Genomic DNA, 25,744 nt, shown 5'->3' with positions numbered 1-25,744 from the left:
CCCACACTGGTGTAGGATTTCAATGTCTCAAAGACATCCTCAAGTGAGGAAGGGGAGCAGGAGGATTGGGGGGCGTGTGACCAGGGGGAGCCTTCCCCTCCCTCCAAATCAGTGTCTTCCGTGAGGGGCTCCAGTGTGAAAGTCAAGTGCCTCCTTTTGCATGTACATTTGCGAGGAGCCTCCTCAGTGAGGGTCTGATGAGGACTCGTCATTCCCATGTGGGAGCACCCTGGGGCAAAGAGGTGACAGGATGGCTGGATCCGCGCCAGAAAGAGCTGGGGCAGACTCAGAAGATGACAGTGTCGAAAGCCAAAGGGGAACAGACCTCCTGAGAAGGGACAATGAAAAAAGAAATGTAACCCTCTGACCCAACAGGGGAGCTAGAGCTGAGCCTGCAGGCGCTGAGATTCCAAAAGGAAGGCTCTGCTTTGAAAAACTGAGTAGACACCATCCCCTCTGATCTGAAGTTGAGGCTACGGCTCCAAGCTAGTCAGATCTAACCTACTCAAGACCATGGCCGACATCAAAGTACAAGGTACCATCAGAGCCAACCCCTCGACGCAGAGTGTCCTCAGATGAGAAGGCTCCAAAAGCGGAGGTCGGATCAGAGGGGAGTAACAGTGATGAATGAAGATTGCATGCCCCATTGGTCTGGAGGGAGAGGGGGCAGGCAAGACTCCCATCTATATCTATGCGCGGATAAACTCCCGCATCCTCCTAGCCATCTCTGCTTCAGAAAGACAGCGGGTGGAGCGGGAAGAGGAGGCCACCGACACTAGCCAGGAAAGGCAGTGAGGGGAGGCCTGTGCTGGCAACCGGGGTCTGAAACTCCTCCAGTTCAAGAGAGAACAGAGGGGAACCAAGACGGGGAGACTCCATCCTCAGAGCAGACCTTACTTTAGCTGGAGGACCGGCTCCGGCAGAGTGATCTGGGGATCATTTCCTAGCTCTGTCCTTGGACTTCAAAGACTTGTCTCCGTCCCTGGACCTCTTGGCAGGAGATGGCGTCCCAGAGGCCAGGGCAGAGATGCAAGCAGAATCTGTGGCAGAAGTGGCCTGGACCCCAGTGGTAGGAGAGGGGAGAAGGCCCTTCAAAATTAACTTAATCCTCCTGTTCATCACTGCTTGGGGATTAAAGCCTGCACAGATGGCACAGGTCTCCAGATAGGCAACCCCAAGACAATCAATGCAGTGTGGCCATCAGCTGGAGAGCACTTGTGGCCACATACCATTTACAGAACCCTGGTTTGGGGGTTTCAGACATGCTCCAAACCAAGAAGACCCAAAACACACACAGACCACACGCGCGCACTAAACAAGAGGGTTTTTTTTTTTTTTTTTAAAGAACCGAAGCAGAGCGCATTAGGGGAGAAAATAGAAAAAGGGAAAAATTTAACAGGGGAGTATCAGACAGGCAGAAAAAGTCACTTACCCTAAAACTGTAACCTAGGGCACGGATCGCGATGCAGACATGAAGCGAGGCAAATGAGATCTGAAGGGAGGAAGAAGATAGGGGCATTACAGGTTGGGGAGGAGCTTGGAGCTCGGATCAGATGCTGGACATAAGACAGAGTCTGATCCAGTAACCCACAGGTTGAAGACCAAATGAAGACAACTTCGGATCTCCCAGTTTTGGGCCGGAATCAGATAGATTCACAGTAATTTGTAGCTGGTCGAACAGGTGAAGGTATGGATGAGGTTTCCAGGAATCTGTGTAGGATAGCCCTGGCAAACCCTGCCCTAGCTCTGGAGATATGGTCTAATTTGTAGTGTTTGGTAAAGGTGTGTACTGAGGACCAAGTGGCTATCTCAAGAATGGCTTTAGTATCTAGCCCCTTGAAAAATGCTCCAAAAAAGGGCCATTGCTCTGGTGGAGTGGGCTTTGACATTGCCCTGCAAGGTCTTTACAAGGTGTAGGTAGCATAGCAGAAGGAAATGTCCCTGGAAATTCAGGCAGAGATGGTCTGTTTGCTCACAGCTTTCCGCAGGGCTCTAGGGTGAAAGGAGACTGTCAGAGTTCCTAAAGGACTTGGTTTTATGAAGATAAAATCTTAGTGGTCTGTGGGCATCTAGGGTATGAAGTACTCTCTCACCATCCCCCTGCAGATTAGGGAGTAAGGTAGGCAAGTGGATGGCTTGGTTCAAGGATAGGTCATTCACAACTCTGGGAGTGAATGATGGGTTAGTCTGGAGAGTCACCCTGTCCAGGTGGAAGATTAGAAAAGGTGGTGTAGCCATCAGAGCTTGCATTTCTGAGACACCCTTCTGGCTGAGGTCAGGGCTACCACAACAGTTTTCCATGTGCAAAATGTTATGGGAGCTCTGCTGGCTCAAAGAGGGCTGGTGAGTTTTTACAATACATAGATATGGTCCCAGCGGGGAGGGGAGGGTTTCATGGGAGGTCTCAAATGCAGTACAAACCCTTTTAGGAACAGTTTAGCAGGAAGTCTGGATTCCAGGGGAGGCTCCAGAGGAAGGCAGGCAGAGATAGCAAACAAATGTGTTTTCAAAGATGAGTATGACCGCTCTGCCTGCATATGTTCACACAGGTAAGACATTAGAGGGATATAGCTGTTCCAGCAGGTCCAACTGTCTTTTGTGGCACCAAATGGAAAACTTTTTCCATTTAGACAGAGAATTTCCTTGTGTTAGGTTTCCTGGCCTCCTGCATAACAGTGAGGACCATCCTTGTTGAATAGGTGTCTGAATGGGATCAGAATCTTATCAGCCACAGGGTGAGGTGCAAGGATTTCCACTGTGGGTGTATCAAGAGTACCCTTGTTCTGTGATCAGGTCCACTAAAGGGTGTAACTTGTGGCGACTACCCTTGGACAGGTGAAGAGGGTAACAGTGAGGTCTTCGCCATTAGGGGGTCACCAACAAGATTTTGGATGCGTCCTGCTGAATTCTCAGCAGGACCCTTTGTATCAGTGGGAAGGGGGAAATTCATACAGGAATTTCCCCTTCCAGCACATGGGAAAGGCATCCATTAAAGTCCAGTGCCCTGGTGCAGTAGCCCCAGGAAAAGCTGCCTGTTTATGGAGGAGGTGAACAGGTCCATCTCTGGAATACCCCACTTGTGGACCAAAGTCAAGAAAATATCTCTTTGCAGCATCCATTCGTGGTTGTCTGAGATGGTTCTGCTTAGGTATCTGCCTGGTTGTTGTGTAAGGATAGGATGTAAGCTGCCTGGAGGGTGATCCCGTGTGTGGTAGCCAGTTCCCACACTTGCAGAGCTAGTCTGCATATCTGCATAGAAGGTAGGATTTGGCCCCTCCCCGCTTGTTGAGATACCACAGGAGAGTGGTGCTGTCTGTGAATATCTTTGGAGGGCCTTGCTCTAGGAATGGCTGGACGGCCTGTAGAGCCAGAAGGATGGCCCTCATTTCTCTAATGTTTATGTGGTCTTGTCTGAGGGTTTGTCCACAAATCTTGTACTTTCCTAGTCCCCAGTCTTGCTCCCCAGCCCAGGTCTGAGGCATGGGGATAGTAGCTGCCATGTAGCCTAGAAGACTGAGAAATTGCCTTGCAATCAGTTCTATTGATTGCTTAGCTGAAGACTGAGGTGGTTCTGAAGGGATACCACCTTTTCAGCTGGAAGAAAGGTCTTCATGAGGTCTGGCCTGATTCTGCAACCCAGGAACACAATATCCTGTGTAGGGCTGAGGTGGGACTTTGGGAAATTGATCAAGGGTTGGGAGGCTGGCCTAATGGTTAAGGTGTTTGCCTTACAAAATGCAGGGTTTAAGTCTCACAAGGGATAATTGGCTAGGCTTAAATTACTCATAAGGGCAGTTAGCCTACTACTAATCTAGGAATCTAAGAAGCCTAGAGATTGGAGGATAACCAGAAGGACCTGGGAATGGCTAGAAGAGTTTCACTGTCTTGCCTGAACTAGGTAGTCTAGGTAAGGGAATATCTGAATTCCTTTTCCCTGTAGTAAGCGATGACCGGAGTGAGGCATTTTGTGAATATCCTGGGTGCAGTAGAAAATCCAAAGGGCATGGCACAGAACTGAAAATGATATAGGCCAGCCATGAACTTGGGGTATTTCCTGAAGGTGGGTTTTATAGATGTGTAGTTAAGCATCCTTTATGTCCAGGGTTACTATTAACCCTTGTGGAAGGATGAGTGGAAAGAGTGGGTAGGGAGAGCATCCTGAAAGTAGAGACCTTTAGGAAGGGGTTGAGGCAAGAGAGGATGAGAATTGGCCTCCATGGACCTTCCTTCCTGGGTAACAGATTCTGGAATAGAATCATTTTTTTTGCTTGCGTCAGAACTAGCTCTATGGTGCCTTGAAGGAGTAGGATTTGTAGCACCTGATGGAGGGGTAGCTGATTGGGTGTGGGATGCCAATTTTGATGGGGTATGATCCAGGACATGAAGTAATCGTTCTGCAGAATGGACAGGATCCATTTGTCTGTGGTAAAGAGTTACCAAGCAGGGAGACCGTGAGAGATTGGTAGAAAGGGGGGTGGATGTGGGGGGGGGGGGGGGTTGACTTTCTGGCAGGCAGACACTACCTGCCCCATCAGGAAAGGGGAGGCCTTTGGCTCGAAGACTGAGATGGCCTAGACAGAAAAGACTGTCCTCCTTGGGGTCTTCGACCGGGGAGCAGCAGGCCTGGGGATTTCTGGATAAATTGGGTCTTGGACGGGTAGTTCCTCTGGAACCTGGAAACAGAAGAGACCGGAATGTCTCAAGTCCTGTAATTCTTTACCTTTCTGTTGTAAAGATTTGAAAAGGTCAGCCACTTTTTCACCAAAAAGGGCCAAGTAGCCCAAAGGTGCATCTAGGAGTTTGGCCCTGAAATCCTCTGGGAGAGGCTGCAGTTGTAGTCATGAGCATCTCCTTAATACTGAAGCTGATGCAGCTGACCTGGCTGAAGCTTCAGCTACATCACAGCTACACCTCAGGGAGTGCCTATTCACTTCAGAGATGAGGGAAGACAGGGAGACTTTGGCAGGACAGTCAGGGATGTTTAACTCTTTAGAGGCTTTGTCCAGGAGAGCTAGAGAGTATTTGGTGACGTGTTTGGTAGTTTGTGGCTCTAAATGAGAGGGTGGCCGAAGTACAAATTCTTTCCTAACCTCTCCGTGGTCTTGCTGTCCATCACCTGGGAGGATAATAGTGATAGGCAGCAGTTTGGAGGCCCTGTCTGTAGAGACTGAAATAGGGGCTGGGTCAGTAGGGGGGGCATTTAAGGAGAAATTTCTCCTTCGCAGGGACCTTATACAACTTGTCTGCTCTCCAGGGAGCCAGAGGTTGGCAGTCTGGGTTAGTGGAAGCTGAAGCAAAAGCATCCAGAAAGGCAGGTTGGATGAGAAGAATAGCAGAAGGACTGGGAGTGCTCATTTGGATACGATCATAAAACCTTTTCTGAACATCAGACATAGCCGACTGCCACTTAAAAGTGGTCTTTCATTTTATTAATAGTTAATCCAAAAGTAAGATCCTCTACAGGGGAGTCAGGTTCAACAGAGCCCTCAGGAAAACCATATCTCAAGGAGGATGAGATCTGGGAGGAATAAGAAAGAATTCTCGGAGGAGGAGTCAGACAAGCCCTCTTCCTCGAGCTGCTCTACCCTCCTTTCCTGGGTAGGAGAGGCCTGGGACTATGGAAGGGAGGAGCAGTGGCAAAGGATTCTACCCTCCTTTCCTGGGTAGGAGGTCTGGGACTATGGAAGGGAGGAGCAGTGGCAAAGGATTCTGCTGAAGGCTTAAGGGCCATAAAGGTATGCTTTCAGAAGGAGTAAGGTGTCTTGTCTTCCATTTTTTCTTCAAAGGCCTAGGGTCACTGATCGGTAGAGCAGAGGCAGCGTCTGGTGAGCTCTAACCGAATGCTGGCCCCCCTCCTGGTGTTTAGAGAAGGTGCCAGTAAATCCTCTGTGGACATGTCGTCTGCTTGAGATTTTGAGGCTTCATTGGAGGTACCCGCTGTATCTAACGGCAGATGCCGGATTCCAAGTCAAGCGAACGTCTGCTACAGACTGAGGTACGGCAGACAGACTTGCAGCAGAAGCAGTCTGCAAGGACTTGGCCCTCCTCCTAGGCGGTTCAGTCAGGGAGTTGGGTGCAGCCTCCATCCAAAACGCTGTTTCAAGCGCTGATTTTCTAGATACAAGTGTAAGACCTGCAAACGAGAGCGTAAGGTCTTAGGGACAAACAATGGCAAATGGAGCAGTTCTCGTGGTAATGTTCCCTGCCTAGACGAGAGACACTGGTCATGCATGTCTTTGTGGGGAATCTGCCAACCGCACTTGCCCTTACCGGATGACATTAACAGACTACAATTAACAACAAAGTAAAACCGAGAATCCCCAATGGGGTAACTTAACTGAATCTTTTTTGATTCAATGTTTGCGAGAAGCAGGAGCACCTGGCGTACGACTGGCAGCTGAAAAGTTCTGAGGGCTGGTGCGAGATGTCACTTTTATGGCTCATGTTTCCCTCAGTTACATCAGACGTCCCATGCACCTCAGAGGGACTGAAAACTTTAGTATACTGGCCATACGTACACAAGAGGAGTAAACCAATACATAGAATACCGCAACATTAGAAAAGGACATTTCGCATTTACGCTAACTAGTATTAGTCATGCCAACCACTAACAATTCAGCCAGTTAACTACACAGTTGAAATTCTGAATACAAAGGCAATGGGATGAATACGAATTTCAGCCAATGTCATAAGGAGGCACATGACTTTCTATTGGGAGCAGTGAAGTGGTTCACAATCTTAGAAGCTCAAATTTGTGTCTGGAGGAGTCAGCTACCAGGATGACTGATGGAAGTACAGTTGTGTACACTTACCATAAATGTAGATGTTCGGGTGTCTTCACTGTTGCAGTCATCACTGTGGGGTTCTTCCTGCCGGCAGGCAACCCTCGGTTGGCCAGAATCCCAAAGTCTGGGTACGGCATCGGCTGTTCAGTCATGCTCCCTGACGTTAGAGCGCCAGGAGTTCAAAGCTGCCAGCCGACGCCATGTTCTCCAGTGTTTCTTGCCCCAGATATCAGGTGCCCAAAAGTGAAGGCTAATAGTAAAACAAAAATGTAACATACAACAAACCCCCATACCCTGTAGAAAATACACCTCAGAAGTAGGAAACCACACTAATGAAAGTATAAGAGGGGACAGGAGGGTGGGGAACCCAGACTGCAACAGTGAAGACACTCGAACATCTACATTTATGGTAAGTGTACACAACTGTACTATGTTCATAGTGTTTCACTGTTGCAGTCATCACTGTAGGGTTGAATCCCAAAGCTGAGATAAAGGGTGGTGGTTATAGAGTAGAAGGGGCGGCTAGAAGGCCCTGCAAGACTGCAGAAGCAAAGCCCAGAGTAAAGAGGGAGATTATAGTGCTTAGAGAAAGTATGTACTGAACTCCAAGTTGCAGCTTCCAAAATATCTTTGGTAGGTACTCCCCTGAGTTTTCTAAAGGCAGCTGAAGCAGCAGCAGCTCTGGTAGAGTGAGTCCTAATTTTTCCTGGGATTTGCTTTCCATGATGAGAGCAACAAAATCTGATTCCATGAGCAATCCATTTAGAAATGGTCTGTTTTGAAATAGCTTTGCCTTGGGAATTTGTTACATAAGAAACAAACAGTTGCTCTGTTTTCCTGATATCATTGGTTCTGTCCAGGTAAAAACTAAGTTGCATGTGTACATCCAAGGAATGCAAGATCCTTTCCCCCTTATTTTGTGGATTAGTGAAAAAAGTTGGCAGGTGAATAGTTTGATTTGAAACCACTTTAGGCATGAAAGTAGGATTAGTCCTTAAAGACACCCTATCTTGATGAAAAATAATACAAGGTTCCACAGCCATAAGTGCTTGCAACTCCGAGACTCTCCTGGCTGAAGTCAAAACCAGTAGGATAGCGGTCTTCCATGATAAATACTTAATATCAGATGTGGCAGCAGGCTCAAAAGGAGGCAGAGTGAGTTTTTCCAGAACATAGTTGAGGTCCCAGGCAGGAATGGGTGGTGTCCTAGGGGGCCTTAAATTCTTTGCTCCTCAGATATTGTTTCAGAATTGGATGCAAAAAGATTGGAGGATCTGTATTGCAATGCGCAGAGATAGCTGAGGCATGTATTTTTATGGAGAAGGATAAACCCTTATGTAGCATGTCTGTCAGGTAATATAAAATCAATGGGATATTAGGAATGAGAGGATCCGAATCCTGAGCATGCATCCAGGTGCAAAATCTCTTCCATTTACCTGCATAAGATTTTCTAGTGCTAGGTCGTCTGGCTTCTAAGATGACATCCATGACCTGTTTGGGAAGGGTAGGATGAATCATAGACCCTAAACACGCCAGGCTGCGAGTTTTGATATGAGAGTGCAGAACCTGGCCCTGGTGTTGGGACAAAAGATTTGGAATCTGAGGTAGAATCCAAGGAGGCTCCTGGGATAAGAGTCATCAGTGTTGCGTACCAAAATTGACGAGGCCAATTTGGGGCCAGTAAAATCATCTTGGGTTTGTCCTGCTTGATCTTTAATAACACCCGTGGAAGAAGAGGTAGTGGAGGAAAGGCATACCCCGAGAGGTTCCTCCAACTGAATGAGAGAGCATCCACTTTCCATGCTAGTTTGTGAAATGTCCTTGTGCAAAAACTCTAACTGGTGGTTGAGGGGGGATGCAAATAGATCTATGTCCAGGCAGCCCCAGGCTTCTGTAATCATCTTGAATATTTGGGTGTCTAGCATCCACTCGTGTGGGTCTGACAGGTTCCTCCTCAGGCCGTCTGCCAGAATATTTGTTTCCCTGGCAGGAACTGAGCTTGTAGATCCACTTTGCAAGCTAGAGCTGTGTTCCATAGAGTCATGGCTAGTCTGCAAAGGGGGTAGGAGTGTGAACCCCCTTGCTTGTTTATGTACCACATACCTGTGGTGTTGTCTGTCCGTATCAGTTGTTGTCCTGGCTGTAGAAGATCCCTGAAAGCCAAGAGGGCATTCTGTACAGCTAACATCTCTTAAATTGATATGCAGGTGTGCTTCTGATCCTCTGTCCAAAAACCTTGCAGGCCTTTCCCCTGCAAGTGGGCTCCCCATGCGTAATCAGAGGCGTCCGTGGTCAACGCTTGGCTGGCTGGAGGCAGACTGAAGGCTTTCCCTTTGTTGTGAAGACATGCCATGGTCCACCAATGGAATTCCTTTTGTAGGCAAGGCAAGACAGCAATCTGTGTGCCTAGATTGTGGCAATGCTGGGACCATACACTTTTTAGGTACCATTGTATTTTTCTCATATGTAGTCTTGCATTTGGTATGAGAAGGATGCAGGAGGCCATGTAACCCAAAGCCTGCAGGAATTTCCTTGCAGTTAGCTGAGACATTAACGCCAAGGTTTTGAAAGTTGAAGCCAGCTGTAGTTTTTCAGATGTCAGGAATGCCATCTGGGTTGTTGTGTTTAGAAGAGCACCCAGAAAAGTTATCTGTTGTGTGGGTGTCAAATTTGACTATGTTCACAGTGAAGCCCAGGTACTTGAGTAGATTTTGAACAAATTCCAGGTGCTGGAGTAAGACATCCTTGCTGTCTGCTTGAATAAGGCAGTCGTCCAGATAAGGGTAAATTTGAATTCCCTTGAGTATGCAATAAGCTACTACTGGTGCCAGACACTTGGTGAAGACCCTGGGCGCAGTAGACAAACCAAAGGGCAGCGCAGAGAATTGGTAATGTTTCGAGCCGGCCTTGAACCAGAGGTATTTTCTGCACTCCTGTCTGATAGGGATGTGTAGATAAGCCTCCTTTAAATCCAATGTCACCATTCATGCATTTTTGCTCAACATTGGCAGGAGCTGCTGCAGAGTAAGCATCTTGAACTTTGGTATCTCCAGGAAAGTATTTAAGACTGACAGATCCAGGATGGGTCTCCATGAATTTTGTTTTCTAGGAACTAGAAAGAGCCTTGAGTAAAAGCCTTTCCCAGTCTCTGATTGTGGAACCAGTTATATGGCCCTCATAGCCATGAGGGATCCCACCTGGTTTAATGCCTCTGCCCATTGGTGTTTTGGTAGGTCTAGCCATCCGTTTGGTCTTGGCAAGGTATGAAAGTGGAATTTGTAACCTCTTGAAACTACATCCAGAACCCACTTGTCTTGGGTTATACAAGTCCAATTTTGTTGAAAAAGAGAGAGCTTTCCTCCTAGAGGGGCTTCCAGGAGAAAAGTTCCTGAAGCCATGCAGGGGGAGTCATTGAGCCTGTTTTCTATAAGATTGAGGTCTGTCCTCTCTACCCCTGGGGGTGTAAGCACTCCACTGTCTAGGGTCTGTAAGAGGTCTGTGCTTGGGCCTTCCCTCTGGAGCGCCTATATCTACCCCTCTGAGGCCTGTCCAAGCTGGGAAAGGACCAATTTTTAGTTGGACAATTTCTGATAAATCTTGGCGGCTGAACTTGTAAGAAATCCTTAACCGTTTGCATGGATTTTGCCTTATCCTCCATTTTCTTTATCACCTCTTCAGCCTTAGACCCAAACAAAACATTATGCTGAACAGGAGCATCCAGTAACTTTGCTTACACTTGATCAGGTAAGTTATGTTCTTTTAACCAAGCATGCCTTCTAATGACTGTGCCATTGGCAGCCGCCCTGCATGAAGCCTCCAAGGCATCAAAACCACAGTGTAAGCCATGCTTCCCCCCTTACTCAGTAGCATGTATCAAATCGTGTAATTCCTTATCTGCACATGCAGAAATGGTACCTAGCTTTTGTTTCATAAGACAGCATAAATTGCTGATATTTTAGCATATGAAATTGACAATTTAAAGCCCTAATAGATAAAGTAGCAGAAGTGTACACTTTTTTGCCCCATCTCTCCAAAGCTCTAGAATCCTTATCTGACGGAATAGGGTTTTTAGCAGAGACTGCCTTAACACCCTTAGGACCCTGAGAAATGGTTTCTGGATCAGCAGCAGGATTTTTGTAAAGGAACTGGTGGGAGTCGGGGACCCTGTAACATCGGTCAGGCTAAGCAGGGGCTGGAGAAAAGGAGTCTGGAGTTAAATTAGCCTCAGAAAAGGCATCATCCACAATATCCAAAATAGGAGGAATAGCCAGGGGTCTATGTTGGGGAAGAAGGAAATCCCTAAGACTTCTCTTAGATTCAGAGTACTCCTGTCCTTCCCAGTGAAAATGTTCCCTCTTGCCATGTAAAGTTTCCCCAAAAAAAAAAAAAAAATCCTCAGGGGTAGAAGCTGATGGAATGGATTCCTCAGCATCAGAATCCTCATAAGGAGGGAAAGTATATTCCTCTTCAGAGGAAGACACTGAAGAAATAGATGCCTGATCACAGGATTCATAATCCAATTCTTGCCTTGGCCTTTTGTCTGGAGGGGGATGTGAACCCCTAATCATGGTTAGTAAGTCCTCTGCCATTTTAAGCAGCTGTTTGAGATTTGGGTCCCGGATCAGAAGAGGCCTGGGCTGGTTTCTTCGATTTAGAAGGAGTCTTTGCCTTTATCAGAAGCTGTGTAGGCCTGAAAACCCCCTCGGAAGCCGGTACCTGCACAGCAGCTCTGGACCCATCCGAGGGAGCACTGTCCGAAGGTCCTGCAGCTGGAGTACTCGAAGGCCTAGTTGGCTCCTTGTGGGAGTCCGTTTCGGCAATCGGTTCTGAAATGGCCGACAGGGGCTGCGAAATCTCCTCACTGACGGCCGAACCTGTAGCTGGCTCTGCTTATAAACAGTCGTCTGATTTGGACCTCACAGGCCTGTCCTTATCCTTGCGTCGTTTGTGAACTCCGGTAGTCGGAAGCGTGTCAGATGACATTTTATAATTAAATCGTCTGCCAAAGTAGTGAAAAGCAAAATCGTTCCTCCACTTAATAGTATGTTGGTTAAATCTAGCACAAAACCGACAACTAACAACGCCGTGGTCAGGGCCTAAACAAGGAATACAGTAAGAGTGGAAATCCTTATGAGGTATTTGCTTCCCACAAGAAATACAATTATTAACTTTTTCTGACATCGGACTGGAGCAAGAAAAAAAGTTTCCCCAACGGGGTACTTAGCTTTGAGAAGTCAGTCAGTCTTCGGAATGAAGCACGAACAAATATCAGGAGTCAGCCGACCGGCACTTGCGAACTGCTTCCACCGCACGGCAAGAAAGACTGGAGAACATGGCGTCGGCTGGCAGCTTTGTACTCCTGGTGCTCGTACGTCAGGGAGCATGACTGAACAGCAGACGCCGGACCCAGACTTTGGGATCCTGGCCGACCGACAGCTGCCTGCCGGCAGGAAGAACCCCACAGTGATAACTGCAACAGTGAAACACGATGAACATCTTGAGAGTTCAACAACAACAATTAAGACAACCATGACCTAAATCTAAATGCAGACTGAAATGCAAAAATGCAACAGACCAGTGCAGCTATCTGAAGGTATTCATTAAAACTGTACAGGGGGTTTGAATATAAGGATGACTGCAACAATGTTGGCCTTTTCCACTGGAATTAGTTGATGGCAGTTACCAGTCCTTCCAGCATGACTTCTACAGTCGCCAGTGCTGAGCTGGTAGTCTCCTCATGACAACCTTCAATACGATGCTCAGACAAATGTGAAGAGTAACTATGCCAAAACCAATCACCTCCAAGAATCCTTTGGAAAGGCATTCTCAAGCTATGTTTACTAGGGAAGTACGACTGAATAATACCCATTTTCAGCAGAGGCCCAGGGAGAAAAAATCCAACAGTATTGTATGGTGAACACAGTCTTAACCATGTGATAAGCATGAGCAGGACCAGGACTGGATAAGATATTATTTAAGCAGTAGTTTAAAATTATTTAAGATTTCATCAGAAGCCAGCAGCATTAACCCAGCAAATTGACAAGGGGAGTCCTGCAGGGCAAAGAATTCTTCTTACCAAAAGTCTACTCTAAAGACAAATCTCAGCTCTGGGATTCCATTTTATTCATAAACCAAACATCAGTTCACAGATGCCAAATAGGAAGTTGCCAAACCATTAACAGCTTATTCCAGAGCACCAACAAAGATTTAGCTCCTGCCTCAGGAGAGTCATGAAAGATACGGGAGAATGTGAGTGACAAAATACATTATATATGGGTTAGTGTAATGTAATTAGGGTACTACTTGCAGAAGTAGTTTCTGCTACAAGTGAAAACACAGTTGAATCTTACTTGCCATAACTGTAGATGTTAGACTACATCAGTGTCGCAGTATGGAGTTTTGGGTCTTCCTGCCAGGGAGAAGCCCACAAGCAGCCCGACATCCAAAAACAGAAGTTTGGACGTCAGGGTATAAGTGCGCCCATCAGTGCCATCTACAGGTCTTTAGAATCTATCTAATGCCGGAGGAGAGCTTCACCTTCCCAGCTGTCTGAATACAAGTGATAAGGAAAATCATAAAAGGCAGAGAGGGGATGACAGAAATGAGAGGACTATCTGCAGAGAGCTCCTCTAACCCTTGCACCCAGAAAAGGTTAAAAAAAGTGGTAAGCAGATAAAGGTGACACTGATCTACTTAAATTAGCTATAATTATGGCAAGTAGGACACAAATGTACTATATTCTTTGTGCTCAATGTTGCAGTAATGATTCTTGGGAGAACTCCCAATGCTAGCAGGTAGGTTACTTGTATGGCCCTAGGAAATGAGGTTTTGCAGGACGGTTGCAAGACATGATCTAGCCCTGGAGAAACTGCCTAGGTTACAGTGTTTTGTAAAGGTGTACATGGAGTTTCATGTTGCTGCCTCTAGGATGGCCTGGGTAGGGACTCCTTTCAGGAAAGTAGTGGTAATAGAGGCGTAAGTCTTCAAATCAGTCTAGACTCTAAAGCTTTGTTCTCCCTGGCATTTGGTAGGGGGCTCCCAGAAGTAATGTCCTATGGTACCCTACTGAATCCAGGCACACCACTGCTAGATTTGCCACTGCATTCTTGTACAATTATGTGTGGCAAACAAGGAGCCTGTACAAGCAATCAGGTTTCTTAGGGATAGGAAGCTAGGAATCAGGCTGCAAAGAAACTTCTTGCAACACTATTCAGGATTTCATGGACTGTAGGTATTACCCAAGGTCTCTGGAAGTCCCTTCAGGCCTAGAAACGGATATCTGATCTTCAGCCGAGAACTCTTGGGCTTCCCAGATGACATTCCTTCATCCTATGGAGTACATCTGGCTCATATAAGCTAGTTCCTCCTCAGAATATCAAGAATCACAGCTCCTCTGAGGGGAAATCTTCCTATTACTATTGAAGAGAAGACCAACACCAGGGTCTCAGGGTGCTGCTGCTTGGACTTCATTAAATACATATAAATCTGAGCCAGAATGAATTTGTGCAGACAACCAAATAAATGAGGCAGAGGTGAAGGATGTGACAAACTGAAAACTGGACACAACTGCAGCTTGGTCGTGGTGTCAGAATGAGAAGCTTCAGGTAGACAGAGACATGAATAGTCTCCCTTCAACCTCTTACACAAAGAGACTGATCCCCTTCGCAAACAAGTTTAGAGCCATAGCCTGCAGAGTAGCTTAGGACCCAACCAAAGCAAACATTTTCTGTGCCATACCTCCTATTTATGGATCTTTTCATTAATGTAGTTGGACTACCCCAGTGAAATAGAAAAAACTGACTAATTTATTAACTAGCTTAATTCTAAACAGGTGCACATATTCAAGCATCATCCCACTTCCTCAATCTCTTTGGCCCATGAATACCTTGGCAGAGCTGCAATTCTGATTTCAGCACGTAGATCAAGTATGCAATACACCCTTGTCTCCAAGGCACAGGGGACTAAAACCACATCTGATTCAGATGTCATAGGATCAATCTGTAATCTAGGAACTGATTGGGGGGGGGGGGCAACAACATACAAAGCAGTATGTACACATTAACCAAGCTTAGTACTCAATACAAAATGTAGGGAGGCATACACTCGCACAGGGGCAGTACAGTACTGTTCTATGTCCAAAAGTAGGAGGTTAAATTTAATAAAATCCTGTTATCGGTATATACAAAAGCTTGTGTGCAGGATCCAAGATTGGTCAGGGGTGGGGGTCAGTAAGCAGAGCAGGTGAGAAAGACCAGATGGGCCAATTATGGTGCAGGAGAGGAACAATGGTGACACTTGCGCCTTTAAGCCTTCACACTACCAAGCTTGAAAACCTGGTGGTGGAGTTGTCACACACTGGAGGGCAGACCAATAGTACAAAAAGATGGAAGGGGTTAAGCCCTTTTACAGCTTCTTACAGTTGGCTCTCAGCAAAAAAGTGTCAAGGCTCCACTACCTAGGAACAAAAAAGCCGGCGCGCATCAGTGGGGAGAAAAGCCGGCGCGCATCAGTGGGGAGAAAAGCCGGCGCGCATCAGTGGGGAGAAAAGCCAGGCGCATCAGTGGGGAGAAAAGCCGGCGCGCATCAGTGGGGAGAAAAGCCGGCGCGCATCAGTGGGGAGAAAAGCCGGCGCGCATCAGTGGGGAGAAAAGCCGGCGCGCATCAGTGGGGAGAAAAGCCGGCGCGCATCAGTGGGGAGAAAAGCCGGCGCGCATCAGTGGGGAGAAAAGCCGGCGCATCAGTGGGGAGAAAAGCCGACGCGCATCACTGGCGAGAAAAGCCGGCGCATCAGTGGGGAGAAAAGCCGACGCATCAGTGGGGAGAAAAGCCGACGCGCATCAGTGGGGAGAAAAGCCGACGCGCATCAGTGGGGAGAAAAGCCGACGCGCATCAGTGGGGAGAAAAGCCGACGCGCATCAGTGGGGAGAAAAGCCGACGCGCATCAGTGGGGAGAAAAGCCGACGCGCATCAGTGGGGAGAAAAGCCGACGCGCATCAGTGGGGAGAAAAGCCGACGCGCATTGACATCAGTGGGGAGAAAAGCCGACGCGCATTGACATCAGTGGGGAGAAAAGCCGACGCGCATTGACATCAGTGGGGAGAAAGTGGGGGAAAAAAAGCTGACAGGTAAAAATAATAGGCTACTCGAGTTGGGATCAAGCTCCACTGCTGAATCTGAAAGATAATGTACCTCATAACTGCTGAAAATTTCAGACTAGATATTAAAGTGATGTTAAGAACACATTCATACTAGTCAACATCTAGTCTAAGTATGGTCTAAATATAAGCAAGTCTAAAATGCTCAAAGACCAAGTGCTTTTCTTACCAAGCTAGTTTTTCAGTTTTCGCAGCTCTTTTGTTGCCCATGTGGCAAGAGTTTTTGTTTTGCTTGTTTTTGATCGTCTTCCTTCAGTCAGGAGCTCATGGATCATTGGCCTGGCTTCCACCAGTTTTAAAACATCCTTACCAAATGCAGTACACAAGTCACTAGAAAAAAAAGTGTAGGTATCAAAATATGGTCTAAAGGAAGCACCAACTACAAACTACACAAGCAATGCATCTGTATATACAAGCTTGCAACAAGCTGAAATCAATCTAAAAGCCACTGTCGGGTTAACTACATTTGCATACTATTTTAATTACTGCTAGAAATGAAGCATTATTCAGTTCCTTGAAGACAGTAGACTATATGATTAGTTATGGCATTTGCCGCTCTACAAGACATCCATCCTTGATGAGTTCTTGTTTATATGTATCCTTACAAATCCTGTGTTCAGGGACAAAGTCAATGCCAGTCTACTGTAGTGTAAAGAACATGTTATGCAAGTAAATATATCCTCGCATCAAGCCAGTTTGCCCTGTATCACTGGTGGAACTACTCAAAACATTTACATTACTAAACAGGCATTCTTCCCCAACTTAACAAGGAACCCCAGCTAGGGAAACCACCCACCCACAGAGGAAGGTACTGCTGGGTCCATGCAGGAAGACTTGCACAAAATTACCATGTCTGATCCATTACAGGTAAACATCTTTCTGGGTGGAATGCCAACCAGTACCAATAGGATGGAAAGATGGCAGACACTGATCAGAACTCAGATATCGGTGCAAAACATTTCCAAAAGGCAACCTGACTCCCAGAACTACAGGGGAGACCATGCTTAGAAAACTACATAAACAAGAGCTCACTGCAGACTGACCATTAACTGCTCTTGCCAGTGGTGGTATAAACCCACGACTCACTACTAGCACAATATAAAATTAAGTTGTGTTCTTACCATAACTAGGTGTCGGTTGTCCATTTTCACTCTTCCAACGTACAAGTTTGGATACAATCCTTGGAACCAACTCGGCTGCTTATTTCACACAGGCTCCAGCTCTCAAGGTCCTCCCTCTACCCACAATGCTATGCTGTATCCCCAAAGCCTCAGATAGAGTTTGCTGCCAAACCCAATAGTAAAACAGGCAGCAAAAGACAGGGCTCAAACCTGGAATTGTAGGTCCCAATATGTCTCTCCAGGAACTTTGTATGGAGAATGGATGGGTGGAAAGTTAATAAAGAATGAAATTGAACAACACAGACTCCTATTGATGATACAAACTTCTTAAATCTGACGTTCCTTTCATTCTTCAACATATACGACAGACACCCCATCTACATTGCTCCTAGGTGGCCCTCATGGAAGGATATTCCAGAGTACCGCTGGACCAAAGGAGGCTTTGTTTCTAGAAATATCCAACTTGTAATGAATAATAAAGTATGGGCATTGGACCATGTAGTTGCAGCGTAAATGTAGTCAATAGATGTTCCAGACCAAAAAGCAGATATGGCAGTGGATCTTGGTTAATGAGCCTTGGAAGGCTTAGGTAATTTCATGCCTTTCTGAGGATAAATCCAAGAAATACAGTCTCATTCATTTTTCCAGAGTGACTGGATACTGAATAAGTCTTTTTGGAGAAAAAAAATTGGTCTGATTTTCAGAAATATGTCCTATGAAGACAAATGTCTGTACATCAAGTGTAGCATGTAATCTCCTTTACCAGAAAATTTTGGAAAAAAAACAGGTAAATAAATTGCTTGGTTAATGTTATTCTCAGAAACTACTTTACGTAAAAAGGGTTAGTCTGTAAGACGACCCTACTCTTATGAAAAATTATGTATGTAGATTTGGAAGAGAGCCTAAAGTTCAGATATTCTCTTCGCAGATGTGATGGCTACCAAGAAAGAATAGTTGTGTAAACTCGAAAATCTTACCATAACCAGAGATGTCGTTCTCTTCCATGTTGCAGTATTCTAGTTGTGGGATTTCCTGCCCTCAGGCAACTTATACGTTGGCTCCTATACTCAGCTTGGCTGTTGCAACGTGTGTGGGACGTCAGATGCAAGGCCGTAAACCAGGGGCCTTAAGTGTGATGTCTGGGCGCACCATCCTCAGAACTTGAAGGCCAGCATGTAGAGAAGAACGCCAAGCAGGAGGAATGCCAGTGGTTTTCAGGTGTGTGACCTTGGTGTCCTACAGCAGCATAGATAAGTCCAGGTATTAGCCAGGACTAAAAGAGTGAATTGGGGGCAATGATGGGTGGGAAGGAATACTGCAACATGGAAGAGAATCACATCTATGGTTATGGTAAGATTTTACACAACTATTCTATGTCCTATTCCTATGCTGCAGTATTCTAGTTGTGGGAGAGTACCACAGCTTACGAGGATGGCGGATTGCTGAAGATGACTCTACAAAGCCCTGTAGGATTGCCCTGGCGAATCCTGTCCGTGCTCTGGAGATTTGGTGAAAGTGTGGATAGTGTCCTATGTGGCTGCTTCCATAATGGATGCTGTGTCCAGACCTTTTATGAAAGCCCTGGAGGAAGCCACAGCACTAGTGGAATGGGCCTCAACTCCCACTGGAAGTTTGGAGACTCCTTTCACCCCAGAGCCCTTGGCAAGGCAGACAGAGCTGGTTCAATTTCCTAATGGTTTTGTCCAGGCGGAATCTTAGTTGCCTGTGCACATTCAAGGAGTGCAGTATCCTCTATCTTCATTAGTGGGGGGGGGGGGTAAATTGGTTTAGAGACAAGTCACTGACCACCTGGGGCGCAAAGGGGGGATTAGTTCGCAGGGTGACAGTCTTTGTAGAAGATTGTGTGTGTGTGTGTGTGTGTGTGGGGGGGGGGGGGGGGGGCAGGTCATTAAGGCCTGCAACTCTGACACCCTTCTGGCTGAAGTGATAGCCACCAGGAGTTTTCCAAGTACACATCTGTAGGGAAAACCCAGTCGGTTTAAAGGGTGCTGGGTCAGTTTTTCCAGGATGTAGTTAAAGTCCCAGGGTGGAGAGATAGGTTTCTTTGGTGGTCTCATGTGTAAGACCCCCTTTAAGGAAGAGCTTTACATCGAGCCTGGCTAGCAAGGGAAGATCAAGGGGCAAGCAGGCTGATATAGCAGAAAGGTGTACTTTCACTGAAGAGCAAGACACACAAGCGAACAAGGGGGGGCATCAGCAGAAGGGTTCCTCTTCCTTTGTCCAGACACTACTTTGTAAATCTTTCCCACTTAGTTAGGTAAGATTTTCTGGTGGTAGGTTTCCTTACCTCCCTCAGGACTGAAAGCACGTCCTCTGAGTAGTAGTGTCTGAAGGGAATCAAAAGTTTATCACCCACAGTGTCGGAGATAACATCGGCAAGTGTGGGTGGAGGAGAGTTCCTTTGCCTTGGGTCAGTAGGTCCACATAAACCAAAGGGCAAGGCAGTAAATTGGAAATGAGAGGAAGGTCCACAGAAACTCAGGAATTGTCAGTGGGAAGTCCTGATGGGTATGTGCAGGTAGGCTTCTTTTAGGTACAGGGTGGCCATAAAGGCCTTGGCTGGAATAAGATGCAGCAGTGGGGAAAACAGCATTTTGAAGGAGGGTACCTGAAGGTGTAGATTTAAGAAAGGAAAGGTCTAAGATGGGTCTCCAGTGCCCATCTTTTTTGGGGACCAGGAAGAGACAGGAGTAGAATCCCTTTCCTTCCTGTCCTGAGGGGACAGGTTCTATGGTGCCTAGCTTTAGGTCTGACAAAACATGTGGCAGGAGATTAACCTGTTTTTTTTTTTTTTTTTTGGGGGGGGGGGTGGAATGCCTTTTCTGGGAGGTTTTTCTTTCCAGGATAGGAAGTAACCTTTTTTGGATAATGGATAGGACCCATTGGTCTGTGGCGATGGGAAAGGTGTGCAAAGAATGATAGGTGGACAAGGCAGTCACGCATTATTGGGACCTCCTCTGTCCTGAAAGGATGGTCTGGGCTGAGGTGGTGGTGCAGTAGGTCTGGAAGTGGTAAGGTCATCTTGCCCCTCTTCTAGAGCTGGAAGAGGAAGCGGCTGAGGGTTACGCTTTACAAAGGTGGTTTTAGCAGGGTAGTTCCTGTAAATACTTGGGAATAAGGGACACCAAAGTTTGATGTCCTGCAATTCTTTACTTTTTTCCTGCAGATTCTTGGAAAGGTCTGCAGATTGTTTTCCAAAAAGGAAATTGTGATCCAGGGGGTCGTCCAAGATTTTGGACTTAAGTCTTCTGGTAGAGTCTGTAGTCTCAGCCAGGAGTACCTCTGAGGACATAACCAGATGCTGCAGAGTGGGCAGATATTTCTGCAGCATCGTAGCTGCATCTGATGGAGTGCCTGGCTACCAGCTTAGCTAAGGACAGTTTGGAGGTAATGTCAGTCTTAATGGGACTGCCATGCAAAGAAGCCAGCATGGAGGAGGCTTGAGACACTAAGTCTAGAGCACACCTAGTCATGTGGGTCTGATAATTTATGGCTCTGAAAGTCAAAGTGGAGCAAGTGTACACCTTCTTTCCCATCCTATTCATATATTTGCTATCTTTATCTGTGGGTATGAGGGAAGCGGAAGGCAGCAGTCTAGACTGCTTATCAGGAGCGGTGGCAATCACAGCTGGGTCCGCCAAGGGTGGTTTAACTAGGAATTTTTGCTCCTCTAGCACTTTATAGAAGCTGTCAGGGCACTTGGGTGTCGGAGGCTGGGAGTCTAGGACCTTAGAAGCTGAATTAAAGGCATCCAAGTAAGCAGGTAGAACAGGAGGGGCAGCCGAAGGGGAGGGTGATTCTACCTGAAGCAGCTCAAAGTACCTCTTTTGGGTGTCAGTCATTTGGGAAGTATCCCATTTGAAGTAATCTTTCATCTTGGTGATGGTCTCACCAAATGTAATATCCTCAGAAGGAGAATCCCCTTCCAGAGTTTCATCAGGAGAATACTACGCCTGGGGAGAAGCAATCTGGGACGTATATGAAAGAATCCTCTGAAGAAAAGAATCATGCTCTCCCTCCCTAACTGGAGAGGTCATAGGCGGGAGGGAAGAGGCAGATGCAGGCCTAGGGCTCAGTAGAGGCAGAGTAGTGGGGGGCTGAGGCTGAAGGCCTAAGGGCCATAAAAGCCTGCATGAGAGAGGAAGTAAAGGCCTGTCAATCTGGTACGACTTCTGTAGAGGAGGTATTGCTTGGTATTCTGCTTCTTTTTGACCGGGGTGGAAGTAGGGACCAGCCTGGCGTCGAGTTTTGAAGTTAACATTTCTGAAGTCTGGATCCCGGTTGAAGGTACCACAGAAACTGGTTCCCCCTCGACATCGATGGTTGTCTGTGTCTGGCTGACCTCAGAGGTTGTGCTGGTCGGCTGTGCAACGGCTTCCTCAAGGGACGTCGCTGAAGTAGACAGATCCGCTGAGCGTACCAACTCCTAGATCGGCAGTTGGCAGGGTGTCAGGAAGCAAAGAGACAAGCGAGGAAGGCCTAGGAATCTTGGCCTTCTTGTCCAAAAGTTTGGGTAGGGCCTCCTAAGCGGGATCCATTCTAAGGGCTAATCGTTTAAGGCACTGGTTTTCTAGGTAGAGGTTTAAAGTTGCCAGGCAGCTGCGTAGGGTCTTCAGCACAAATGACTGACAAACTGAGCAGGAGGAATGATGGTCTTCCCGGCCTAAGCAAAAAAACACACCTATCATGGGAGTCTTTATGGGGTATCTGGCACCCACACTGGCACTTTCCCTTTTTACTTGACATCAGCTAAAGGCTACAACAACTAAGCCTAAGCAATAACAATCAGCAAAACAAGAAAACAGAAACCCAATGGGTTACTTAGCTTTTTTGATGCGATGTCTGTGAAGGAGTGATCGTACATGCGTAGGTAGTCTGCAGCTGAAAAGTTATGGGGATGGTTGAGTGCAGACGTCACATTTAAGGCCTCTGGTTTATGGCCTTGCTATGACGTCCCACAAATGCTGCAACAGCCAAGCTGAAGCTTTTGTATAGGAGCAGACATACAAGTCGGCTGAGGGCAGGAAATCCCACAACTAGAATACTGCAACACAAGAATAGGACATGACAGTTTTCCTTGATACAAACTTAATATCAGACTTAGCTGAACAATCAAAAGGAGTGTTGCACTACAAGGCCCAACGCAAAAACAAGTCCCAAGGTGGTGAGTGATCTTTTACTGGAGGCTTCAAAAGAAAGATTCCTTTCATGAACGCGTTGCATAGTCTAGAAGCCACAGAAGTATGTATGCTACCAGTATTAAAATTGTAAATAACTGCTAGTTGGGATCTATATCACATTATAAAAAACTGAACGTCATATGGTCGGCAACAAATGTTCGAATTTTTTAATGAACGTGTCAACGAAGATCTCCATTACAGCGCAGAATGGGAAGATTTCCCTTTTATGCACTGTAGCGCGATCTCGAAGTTGGTATATTTAAGTAGCGGGGGGGGGGGTATGGGGGTTCGGGGGGCAAGATAAGACATTCGGGAGTTAATTTTTGGGTTTTATTACGTTTTCCAACATTTACAAGTTCAATCATATGTTGATGACCATATATTTGAACTTCTAAATGTTCGATAGGATAACAGACGTGCTAGTTGAACTTTAACAGTAGATAAACTAGCTCCTTCCTGTCAAAGGACTGGAGGACCAGAGACTGGGGCAGAAAAGGGATGTCTTTATTCAAAGCATAAAGGAAGAATCTTTCATTTGCTTTTGTATACTTTTTGGGTAGATTCCTTTTTGAGAAGTCAAAATATCATGTACAGGAGAAGAAAGCCAGGGCCAACTATTACTGAAGTGGAGAAACCATGGGGTTAATCTCATGGCTTGTTAGTATAGTGGATCCCTGATGGGTACATGACAGGAGGATCCAGAGTTAGCTCCAGTATCCATGGAGAACGAAGGTGAGACCATAGGGAAGGGGAACCATATTAGCAAAGGCCAGAACAGGAAAATGAGGATCAGTGCTTTAGCCTGCTTACTTTCCACAGAAAATTTTAATCAGGGGAAGAGGGGGTAAGCATGAAGTAGACCCAAGGGCCAAGTGTGAATTAGAGCATTTCAGTGACTCCCCCTGAGGGAGGATCAGAGCAAAAAAACTGCTGCACCTGAGGGGAGTGGCAAATAGCTCGCAAGGTTGGCCCCAATGCCAGAAGATCTCCGCCACAGATTACAGACATGTCAGTTTGACCTTAACAGTTCCAAAAAAGCATTTTGAAAGGCTTGCAATGCGGAGGACTGCTCATCTCCAGGACACAGACATGCAACATGGTCTCTTGGAGGGACCACGTGCCTTGGACAGTCCTTCCCAAGAAATGCCCCAACCCCAAATAAGAAGCATCTGTGGTCACTAGCAGTAAGGGCTGACAGGACAAATGGCCTGTTTAGATGTAGATCCGTCTGAATGCACTGATCTGAGAAGTCTTTTACAATCTGGGGTGAGTGGACAGGGTAGGTGTTGATAAAGAATGGACGACTATACAGCCAAAGTCCACTGCAGAACATGCATAACAGTATGCCAAAGTAATATCATGGCCACTGCCATGGAACCTAATGCCTGTAGTACTGACCCTGCCTGAGCAGCTGAATAAGCAAAAAGGAAACAAACCTCAGTCCTTACTATACAGAGAAGGATATTGAGATATGGAGACTTTTGTTGTGTCTAGAAGAGCACAGATGAACTCCAGTCTCTGTACTAGAGTTAGTTTTGACTTGGCATGCTTTATTATGCTCAACTAATAGCAAATCTGGAGCAAATAGATCCTGGCATACAGAAGTAGATACTTGAAAGGGGTGGTAAGGAGCCAGTCATCTAGACATAGAAATAACAAATTCTTAAGAGTCTCAAGTGAGCTGCCACCTCTGCCATATACTAGGTAAACGCCCCGGGGACTGTGGGGAGTCCAGAAGGCAGGGCTTTGAATTGGTAGTGACTAACACCAAGCCAAAAACAAAGATATCTTCTGGATTGCTTGTCTATTTGGATATGACAGTTCGTGTCCTGAAGATCTACACAGCACATCCAATCATCATGGTGTAGAAGTGGCAGAATGGACTGGATGGTGATCATTCGGAAAGAATAGTTGTGTAAAAATCTTACCATAACCATAGCTGTCCTTCTCTTCCATTTTGCAGTACTCTTGGGTGTGGGATTTTCTGCCTTAAGCGACCTGTACATTGGCTCCTATACAAAAGCTTGGCTGTTGTAGCTACATGGGACGTCATGCATAGGGGCCATAAACCAGGTACCTTAAATGCGACGTCTGGTTGCACAGACTTCAAAACTTGAAGGCCCAGCAGGAGTAGTAGCCAGTGATGTCAGTCATAGGGTCAAAGAGCCCTTATTTGGTTGCATAAGTCAACGGATAAGGTGTAGACTCCAAGAGACCCAAGGAGATGAGTGACAGTGAAAAATTAGGATTTTTTTGGTGGGTGAGAAGGAATACCTCAACATGGAAGAGAGCCCCTAAGGTTATGGTAAGATTTTACACAACTATTCTATGCCCTTCTATTCCTATGTTGCAGTATTCTTGTTGTGGGATAATACCCTTACATGAAGGGTGGAGGTTGAAGAGGCTGATCCCACAAAGCATGAAGGATTGCCCTGGCAAATCCCACCTGTGCTCTGGAGACACTGTCTAACTTGTAGTGTTTGGTGAAAGTGTGAATGATGGACCATGTGGCTGCTTCCAGTATGGAAGCGGTGTCCAGGCCTTTTAAAAAGGCTTTGGAGGCTGCCATTACCCTGGTGGAGTGAGCTTCGACTCCCAGTGAGAGCTTTTTGTCATGGTGCGAGTATCAGAGGACTATAGCTTTCCTAATCCAACATGCGACAGTTTGTTTGGAGATTGCCTTGCCCAGGACCCTAGGGTGGAAGGAAAGGGAGTTGGATTTTCTAATGGATTTTGTTTTGTCTAGGTAAAATATTAGTTTACATCCAGGGAGTGGAGTGTTCTCTCTCAGTCATTGGTAGGAGAGGGGTAAAATATGGGAAGATGAATAGATTGGTTAAAGGACAGTTCGTTGACCACCTTTGGCATGAAGAAAGGGATAGTTCTAAGTGTTACCCTGCCTTGTGAAAGGTAGTGTATGGGGGGCAGGCCATTAGGGCCTGTAATAAAGACACCCTTCTGGCTGAAGTTATGGCCACTATCAGCACCGTCTTCCATGTGCACATTTGCAGAGTGGCTGTACTAGCAGGTTCAAAAGGAGACTGGGTTAGTTTTTCCAGAATGAAGCTAAGGTCCCAGGGTGGTGGGATGGGCTTTCTAGGTGGTCTGATGTTTAAGACCCCTTTTTAGAATAGCTTCACGTCGAGCCTGGCTAGTAGGGGAGGGTCTAGTGGCAGACAGGCAGGCTGAGACTGCTGAATGGTGAACTTACACCGAAGAGTAAGTCTGCCCTTTATTAGCTGACAACACGAGCAAGAACTGGGGGGTGGGTTTGGTGGAGATCTGCTATGCATGGATCCCTGTCCTTGTCCAGACAGTTTCCTGGCCTTCCTCAGGATTGAAGCATGTCCTCAGAGTAGTGGTGCCTGAAGGGAATTAGAAGTTTATCATACACAGTGTCAGTGACATCTGCAAGTGTGCGGGGATGAGGGTTCCCTTTCTTTGTGTCAGAAGGTCCACTTTGTGATGTAACTTGTGGTGAT

The 25,744-nt window shown here is 46.5% G+C and overlaps 1 protein-coding gene across 1 annotated transcript in view; it reads right to left on the bottom strand.

Annotated features, from left to right (window-relative positions):
- The window catches only part of KPNB1 (karyopherin subunit beta 1), a 2,271,876-nt gene that overhangs the window by 21,970 nt on the left and 2,224,162 nt on the right, over nucleotides 1-25,744 (bottom strand). Inside the window, exon 21 of the mRNA XM_044055271.1 lies at nucleotides 16,110-16,270. Coding sequence (XP_043911206.1) covers nucleotides 16,114-16,270 — 157 coding nt within the window. The 3' untranslated portion in view covers nucleotides 16,110-16,113. The remainder of the gene's footprint in view (nucleotides 1-16,109; nucleotides 16,271-25,744) is intronic.

The sequence above is a fragment of the Protopterus annectens genome, chromosome 13.part0, assembly GCF_019279795.1.
Source record: "Protopterus annectens isolate FY-2018-M chromosome 13.part0, PAN1.0, whole genome shotgun sequence".
In the NCBI taxonomy this organism is placed as follows: domain Eukaryota; kingdom Metazoa; phylum Chordata; order Ceratodontiformes; family Protopteridae; genus Protopterus; species Protopterus annectens.
The sequence above is the reverse complement of the archived record's forward strand: the minus strand, read 5'-3'. Positions and strand labels throughout refer to the sequence as shown.